This window comes from Bos grunniens, chromosome 15, assembly GCF_055505025.1.
Source record: "Bos grunniens cultivar Pamir isolate PY7600 chromosome 15, Bosgru_T2T1.0, whole genome shotgun sequence".
Lineage (NCBI taxonomy): Eukaryota > Metazoa > Chordata > Mammalia > Artiodactyla > Bovidae > Bos > Bos grunniens.
The window spans coordinates 42,636,955-42,646,127 of record NC_141179.1 but is presented as its reverse complement, the minus strand read 5'-3'; the positions used below and the strand labels follow the sequence as shown (position 1 = coordinate 42,646,127).

The 9,173-nt window shown below is 47.1% G+C and overlaps 1 protein-coding gene across 17 annotated transcripts in view; it reads right to left on the bottom strand.

The window, feature by feature from the left end:
- IRAG1 (inositol 1,4,5-triphosphate receptor associated 1) overlaps nt 1–9,173 on the bottom strand; it is a 166,494-nt gene continuing 157,321 nt past the window's right edge. For all 17 annotated transcript variants that reach the window (XM_086340046.1, XM_086340048.1, XM_086340059.1 and 14 more), the window contains one exon: nt 1–3,546. In XM_086340046.1, coding sequence (XP_086196172.1) covers nt 3,303–3,546 — 244 coding nt within the window. In that variant the 3' untranslated portion in view covers nt 1–3,302. The remainder of the gene's footprint in view (nt 3,547–9,173) is intronic.

Genomic DNA, 9,173 nt, shown 5'->3' with positions numbered 1-9,173 from the left:
TTTGGAAATGTGCTTTTATTTTCAAACTCAGGTACGTGACACTCTATAGTTCAATGCTAGCACACCTGTGTGAGGTTTAACAACATTAGGAACTGCCAGCCAGTGATACATAAACCCCGCATCTCCCTCTCCTCTTACTCCGCCAGGCTGTATATGGGAGTGACACAGAAAGTGAAGGTCCTCTAGGAGGGGACATCGCGGCACCAACAACAGAGTCCTAGGGCCAAGCAGAAATGTCAGACCTCAGAGGCATGGTGAAGGAAGGGAACTTTTATTTCTGATCAATATCACTCACTGTTGGACATACAGGGCCTGTTTCTCTCCATTTCACTGCTGCTTTGGCAACAGTTCCAATTGCATTAGGTCCATCTTCGCTTTTAAGAAATACCGAGGAGTCCTGTTTCAGGAATGCCCTTGGTAATGCGATTACTCGTTTGCTCCTTCTGATCACTTCTTGTCCTTGACTTCCCTTACTCATAGAGTCGTTTGGCTGAGGGCCTGGTCTAGAAGCATTCTTGCAGGCCTTTCCATGAAGCAGCTGGAGGCTCAAGAGCTCACGGCAGCTCCTCTCCTGGCCTTTGTCTCAACTGGAAACAAAGGTGGGAACCCTGTGGCCAAGGGGGCAATGGGTCAGCTCGGCCCAGTCCTTCTTCGGGGCAGGCTGAGACTGGCCAGCCCAGAGTCCTGCTCACAGCCACACTCTCCAGAGCTCTGTTTACATCCTGCCTTTGGCTCTGAGGGCCTAAAGCTCCTTCGGTGTGTCTGTTCCCCCTTGAAGAGGTAGGGCAAACCATCCATCAGTGAATCCAATGTCCGTCTGCCTTGATCTGCGCCTCTTTACCTTAATGGCACATCCTTGGTCAACCCTGGCTTGGACTTCTCTCACAGTGGTTTTCTCGCCACTGAAAAGGGTGCCCCCTCCCCGCCTCCAAAAAAAAAAAAAAAAGCTGTTTTACCGAGGGGTCCTGATCTAGGTCGGTCTTTCTGAAAGAAGTGATTGCTTCAAGCCCAACCCTTTAGTTTGGAAATGATGTTAGGTCACAGAGTAGATTGAAAAAATACTAGAATAAGTTGAGGCTAATAAAGATGTGATTTCTCTCATTCACCATTTGAGATGGTGGTGGTGAGGATGCTGGTGCTGGGAAGTATGCAAAACGTCAGCTGTTCCCAGACTGCTCTCCACCACCTTGCACACTCATTCTTCTGACCAACATTAAATGACACCCTCCCAAGCATCAGCCACCATGCTAGGCACTTACCCAGAGAATGGGTAAGACATGGTTCTTGTCTTTGAGGATAAACGCTTGGAAAGACAGACACATAAATAAGTTATTAATATTATGATATACTATAGTAATGCTCATTAGTAGTAGTAATGAAAATGTTTTAAAAGTGCTGAAAAGCACAGAGAAGGGTATGACCTATTAATGTGGCCTGGTGTGGAGTTGGAGGGAGGCCATGAAAGCTGCAGAGCGGGTGATTTTTGCACTTGGTCCTGAAGAGTGACCAGAAGAAAAGAGGAGCACGGCAGAAGAAAAACGAGCATGAGAAAACAGTCTAGTTTGGGAACCAGAAATGACTTGGAGTGGCTGAAGGGCTACCTAGGGGTGTGGGGCTGAAACAGAACATGACTAGATAGAAGACCTTTGGAAAAGGCAATTTAGTGCAGGGTTAAGAGCATAGCCTCTGGGACCAGCCTGGCTGGGTTTAACTTCCAACCCCATGGGTATCCTTGGCAAGTTACTTGTGTTTTTGTGCTTCAGTTTCCTTATGTGAAAATGGGAAGAGCCATAGCTTTTTTCTTTTTCGTGAGGACACAGTAAATGAATCCTTATATAATACCAGTGTTTGGCCCATAGTAAGTTCTACATAGGGTCAGCAACAAAAACAAATGACAACAGCAAAACAAAAGCAAAGACACCACCATAAAAGCCACACAGAAACCAGCACTCCCCAGATCTGATGCGGCAAGAAGGCAGGCAGTGGCTATCCAGGTGGAGCAGGAAGTCAAGCTGCAGGTGGGATTTGCTCTGTTTTCTGCTAAATAATGGGAAAGCTCCAAGACCTACACTTGTGTTGGGAATCCCACCGAAACTGGAGCCTTGTGGCAGAGATGCACACTTGCACGTGGGCACAGGAAAGTTGAAGCACACCATGTTTCTTCCCTTCCCAGAGAGAACAAAGTGGGGACAGACCATGCTGTAAGCATGCATGTGCGCTCAGCTGTGTCTGACCCTCTGTGACCCCATGGACTATAGCCTGTGAGGCTCCTTTGTCCATGGGATTTTTCAGGCAAGAATACTGGAGTGGGTTGCCATTTCCTCCTCCAGGGCATCTTCCCAACCCAGGGATCGAACCTGTGTCTCCTGCATTGGCAGGTGGATTCTTTACCACTGAGTCACCTGGGAAGCCCCCACCATGCTGTATAGCAGCTTAGAATTAACACTGGAAATGGAGACCAGCAAGTTCACCATGCAAGTCATGAGTTTTCAGTGTTTCTCAAACATCGTAAACCCATGTAGAGAGCTCACTGAACAGGTAAGTGCCTGGTGACTGCCCCACACGTGAAAATCTGTGGGTTGGCTTTATGCACAACACACACCCAGAGCACACATTTGGAGGACAGTTGACTTCATGCACGTGTGTGCTGTGTGTGTGTGTGTGTGTGTGTGTGTGTGTGTGTGTGTGTGTTGTATGTGTACAGAGGCATATGTATTAATTTACATCTTCCCATTTCATTTCAAGCACTGAGCTAAAATCAGCCTAAATATTTTTCTGAGAAATCTTTCCATCTTCTGTAAAAAAAACTCTGATTGCAATGAGGAGGAGGGGAGGCTGAAGGAGAGTCAGTAAGAATGAGATGTGAAATGGGAAGATACTCATGTTGCTATTCCAAATTCCAGGTCTGATCCTCAGGGCAGAGTTAGCCCTTAGGCACAATTGTTCCTGATTTCCAATCGATTGTAGAGAGGAAAACCAAGGAGAGTGGGCTTTTCATGTTTGCCTGTGAGGAAGGTATTTTGTTTCTCCCCAGCCATCTGAACTGGCGCAGCCACCTTCCCTCCTCTTCAAGTCCCCTGGTGACGGCTACTTCCTTGTCCACCGATGCTTTCTCTTGATCCTCCAGGAACATCAGCTATTGTGTGTGAATAGCTCCCGCAGGGGTGCCAAGTGGAAAGAACCCCTGCTTGTTCCCCTGACGGCAGCAGTGGCATGCCCATGCTCACGCCTGACGCGTCACGCTTGAGGAGAGGGCGACAGGCTGTGCGCTGGAGCAGGGCACTGCCTGAGCGTTGGGTTTTCTACTGCTCTGTAGGCTGCTCATGCTGGAGTCCTGAGCTCCACCAGGAGTCCCGTTGGGCTGCCGAGCACGTGGATTTCCCAAGGGACCCGTCGGCCTGCTCTACGCAAGAGTTATGGGAACCGTAGAGCCCCAGCACGACAGTCAAGACCAGCATCGCCGCGGCCATCATCCAGATGACTTGCCAATGCTGACACAGTTTGGGATACATGACTTGTAAGAAATGAACCAGTTCTTCAAGTTTGCTGTCAAATGAAAAAAACAGGTGGAGGGTTTAGTATATTGGACACATATAAGATGCCCCGACCCATACTTCTGCCTGGAATACTTTCCAAGTTGTCTTGAGCCATGGTTCTCAAACTCAGCTGTGCAGAATTGCTTAGCAGTAATTATTCAAAATACCCCAGGACTACAGACTAAGAATCTTCAAAGGTATGGTCCAAGAGTCTACAGTTTAAAACATTTCCCCAGGTGATTCTAACAGTCTATAACCTTTATATTAGGAGTGACTGGGTTAGACCACTCTATTTGTGTGATCATTCAGCCTCTGACACATGCCCTCATCTATTCATGAGACAGTCATTGACATCTGAACTCCCCTAAGGCCCGAGATCCAGGCTGGCTGACCCAGACTCCCATGCATCCATGCAGGCGCAGCATCTTGTCTGTATTTAGTGTCACTAATGTAGAGATCAGCTCCATGTTATAACCTGTCCCCTGCCTCCATGTTCAGAGGCATAATTTGTTGTGCTCAGCTCCACATATGACCATGTCCAGAGTGGAAGGACTGTGATAAATTCCTAGAAGACTCCTGAATAATAAATGAAGACGTTGAATAATAAATGACATGGAACCAGTAACCTCAAGAGCTCACTTTAAAACATCCCAGGGGATTCCAGAGAACTCCTAGCCTCCGGCAACCTCAGGGTGACTTATTCAAGTATTTTCTCAGTCCTAGTAATCTTCCTTCCCAGTGAAATAGGTAGCCAACAGGAATTTGCTGTATGGCTCAGGAAACTCAAATGGGGACTCTGTATCAACCTAGAGGGGTGGGATGGGGAGGGAGATAGAAGGGGATATATGTATACCTATGGCTGATTCATGCTGAGGTTTGACAGAAAACAACAAAATTCTGTAAAGCAATTATCCTTCAATTAAAATATATATTTATATATAAATATAAAATAAATCTTCCTTCCCAAATATCTCTTCCTCCACTTTGTCTGGTCTCTCCACACTTTTCTCTCCTCTCTCATTGCCATTCATCCCCTCACCTCTGCTTTTTGCCTGTGTCCCCCCCGCATCCTTGGCTTCCCAGGTGGCTCAGATGGTAAAGCGTCTGCCTGCAATGTGGGAGACCCAGGTTCGATCCCTGGGTTGGAAAGCTCCCCTGGAGAAGGAAATGGCAATCCACTCTAGTACTCTTGCCTGGAAAATTCCATGGGTGGAGGAGCCTGGTAGGCTACAGTCCTTTGGGTTGGAAAGAGTCAGACATGACTGAGTGATTGAACTGAAAAGACATTTGGTCAGATGGCCCACTTGTAAGAGTCCATTCTTGAAGCTATCTGGACACACTCATTAAGCTGGAATTTCTTCCCAGCCCCCCTTTCTTCCCACCTCCCCACCCTTTCCTTTTTCTTCTCTTCCTGACTGCCTTTCAACTTTTCCACTCTTTTTTTGTGGCACAGTGAAAAGATGGTTGGATGGCATCACTGACTCGATGGACCTGAGTTTGAGCAAGCCCTGGGAGTTGGTGATGGACAGGGAAACCCGGCGTGCTGCAGTCTATGGGGTCGCAAAGAGTTGGACACAACTGAATGACTGAACTGAAAAGACATTTGGTCAGATGGCCCACTTGGAAGAGTCCATTCTTAAAGCTCTCTGGAGAAGCCCTGGACACACTCATTAAGCTGGAATTTCTTCCTGTTTCTAATCCCAGATTGATCAATCAATCCATCTAAAACTGAGAATACTGAACATCACCAAATGGAGGAGGTGAGAAGTGACAGGAGGGCCTTCTCCAGATCCTGAAGCTCACATAGACCCTGAAATATGCAGGCCACTTGCTGAGAAGTAGACAGCTCTAGTTGCCTTACAATGGGTAGAAAGATTAAACAAATACCCTCTGTACAGAGGGATCAGATGCTCAGAGTACCTGCCTTGGATGTTAAAGCATTGGTTGATTTCTTTTCCACATGGGAAACCACTGATAATTGTTTCAGAAGTAGTTAAGCAAAGCAAAACAGTGAGCACATGAGCCAAGGTGGAAAATCATTGGCTACTTTCACAACTGTAGGGGAGAGAGAATTTGGAAATGGAAGCTTGTTTTCTTTTGGCACCATTTTGATTCTTTAACTTCTATTTAGATACAGTTGGATGCTATGGCACAGTCTTTCTTCTGGGCTGTGTTTTTCTGGGCCCCAAAACAAGCTGCTGGAGCTGGAAGAATCCCACTCTCACTTCATCCCTTAGAGGGATTGGGAAGGAAGAGGGTAAGATAGGCTTCATGACCCTCAGCTGGTTACCTATTTAAAGTCTATAAAAATGATTAGAAATAGAATTATTGATTAGAAATAGAATTCCTTCGGAAATCAATTTTTGGTTGCTCTGAGTTCTACCTACTCCTCCATTGGGAGGAGTGAGGTTGCTCCCCCGTCACCTGGGCTAGGAGATGCTGCGTGGGGAGCTCAATACCTCGCAGTTTGGGCACATGGTGAGTGGGCTGGTGTGTGACTCCCACCTGAGGGATCTGAAGAATGAGAATCTTGCTGAACTACTTGATGCCATCAGAACACGGGGCCATGAGACCGAGAACCATCCTCCCACCGCTAGTGGGCCAGAGATGCGTATTTCATTTTAACTGGGTATAGGCAGGAGAGGGAGAGCTGGCACCCGATGTCATAGACCTGGAAACACTACCAAGAAGCTGAGTACGGAAGCTACACTTTCAGCTGCCCAAGGACTGAGAGAGAGATTATAAGTAGCCAGCCAGAAGACCTGCATTTGACCTCACAAAGGGAATTGCAGTTGAGAGATCCTCAGTAATGGTGTGTGTGTGGGGGAGGGGGGCGGTGGTGTGGGGTTCTCTGAAGGTTCCATAAAACACCACACTGAACAAAATCAGAAAGTCAGGGGACTTCCCTCGTCCGGTGGCTAAGATCCTGAGCTCCCGATGCAGGGGGCCCGGGTTCAATTGCTGGTCAGGGAAATAGATCCCACATGCCACAACTAAGACCTGGCACAACCAAATAAATTAGTAAAGCTAAGCTAAGTCACTTCAGTCGTGTCCGACTCTGTGCGACCCCATAGATGGCAGCCCACCAGGCTCCCCCGTCCCTGGGATTCTCCAGGCAAGAACACTGGAGTGGGGTGCCATTGCCTTCTCCAATGCATGAAAGTGAAAAGTGAAAGTGAAGTCGCTCATCGTGTCCGACTCTTAGCGACCCCGTGGACTGCAGCCTACCAGGCTCCTCTGTCCATGGGATTTTCCAGGCAAGAGTACTGAAATAAATTAGTAAAAATAAATATTAAAAAAAATCAGCCTTAAATCCCTGCTGAGGCCTTGAGCCTGCTCACAATAAGACCACTGAAGTAATACCTTCCCTACCCTTAATCTCCATCCCCTTGCCCAGCCCTGGAGAGGTCAGGCACTACATTAACTAAGCTCAGTGGAGGGCACGAGTGACAGAGAGCAAGAAGTCAACTCTGGCCCCACTATTGGCTTCCTTCCTGAAGCAGAGCCAAACTGACTGGAGGCAGGAAGGGATGGGTAGAAGGTTGAGCTTTTTAAGTTCAGGATTTTGACTATTTCAGGGATCTAGCCATTTAAATGACTGAAATGAGGTTATTCTTGGGACTTCAAGTTGATCAGAGGACTTCTATTTTCTGACAGTTATTGGAAAAATAAAGGAGTCTGCCTAATATCATCTTAACCCCATGGAGCAGTTCTGCAGAGACACTGAGAGCCAAGACAACAGTTTTCTGTTAAATCTTATGAGTCTCATTCATTCAGTGCATTACATAAATGTCAGAAGACTAATGTTCTCTGTTTTAATATAGTTAAGATCTTGGGTTGATTCACCCAATAAGTTCATTGAAGCTGATCCTCCAGAAAGTAATATTGAGAACAGATTATATTATTATAATAGAGGAGAGATTCAGTGTTTCAGGTTGAATGTCTTCAATAAAGGGTTGGCTGCTGGGGTGATTCTAGTGTTTTTCAAATGTACTAAATAGGACATTGGAGAAGGCAATGGCACCCCGATCCAGTACTCTTGCCTGGAAAATCCCATGGATGGAGGAGTTTGGTAGGCTGCAGTCCATGGGGTCACTAAGAGTCGGACACGACTGAGCGACTTCACTTTCACTTTTTACTTTCATGCATTGGAGAAGGAAATGGCAACCCACTCCAGTGTTCTTGCCTGGAGAATCTCAGGGACGGGGGAGCCTGGTGAGCTGCTATCTATGGGGTCGCACAGAGTTGGACACGACTGAAGCGACTTAGCAGCAGCAGCAAATAGGACATGGAACTTTTCACAACTTCAGACCTTGCTTGTTAGTGAGATGCCAAAATTTAGTGGTGGAAATTGTGCTTGAGTAGAGGTGCCTGCAGACAACTGTGTGTGTTAGGGACTTGGGGATGAATGCATTGTCTGGCATTCGAGACAATGGCTCTTGGGATTGGTCTGGGTTGGGTGACAGGTGAGGAAGGGATCCTGTGACTGTGAGTGGGCAGTTTCTCTGATAGCAGTCTCAGTCGTTATGGAGACGATGATGCCACACTGCTGAGCCTGAACAGGTGAAGCTGCACCATGTACTAAGGACCCTTCTGAGGCTGTGCTGATGCCTGGTATCCATCCCCCGAGGTCCAGGCATGTTCTTAAGACCAGAAAGTGAATCTGAGAGGGAGCAGGGATTGGGAGAGAGAACAAGGCCTTTCAGGATCAGCAGGACCAAGAGAACACTCTTGGACGATGGATGTGAAGGGCAACCATTGCCATGCACTGCTGACCAAGAGCTGGAGAGAGGGAGAGCTGGACACAGCCTCTCTTCTGCTGGGATTCCACGAATTAGAAGGGAGCCGCCAATGGCCCAAGATCAAACCAGCTAGATAAGGATTCTAGCCCTGTACTTTGTAAACCAGTTTGTTTATATTCCATGTACTCTCTGTGGTCTGTTCCTTTTGTTCTTTCTTGGTGTTTGGAAGTTTTAGAAGGCCCAGCCTGTCTTTTGTTTTGAAGGGAGCCAGTGATGGACAGGGAGGCCTGGCGTGCTGCAATTCATGGGATCGCAAAAAGTCGGACACGACTGAGCGACTGAACTGAACTGAAAGAAAGGGCTGTTGTCAGGCCTGGGCTTGACTGCGTTAAAGGAGAGGAGATAGTGTGGTGGCCAACAAAATGAGAGCAGAGGACCCCCAGGAGGGACAGAAGACCGAGAAAGACAGGACCCAGTCGCTCAGAGCAGGGACTGTGCTTTGATTGTGAACACTGGGCTTCTCTCCCTAGAAGAGGTAGTGCATCCTAGCACACATTTGTTTCCAGCTGTGAAACACTTTCTCTTCCCATGAACACTGAAGTTGACTCATGAAGGCTAATGTCTCTTACTCTGGTTCAATCTTCCAACTGGGCTCTGCTGCTTGTTCTTATGTGCTTTGAAGCATATTCATCTCACTTTGAATCTGCATTTTATTACATGTTTCATTGCATGCATATGATTTCCAGAGTCTGCTAGCAATGAGACACAGACAACATACCCTATCCCAAATGAAGCAGCTGATTAGATTAATTGATCATTTTTGACTAAAGTCATCCTGGACTGAAGGTAGCCTGGGAGTCTAAAAGCAGTAACTTTGGTGAAGTGTTCCAAGTTA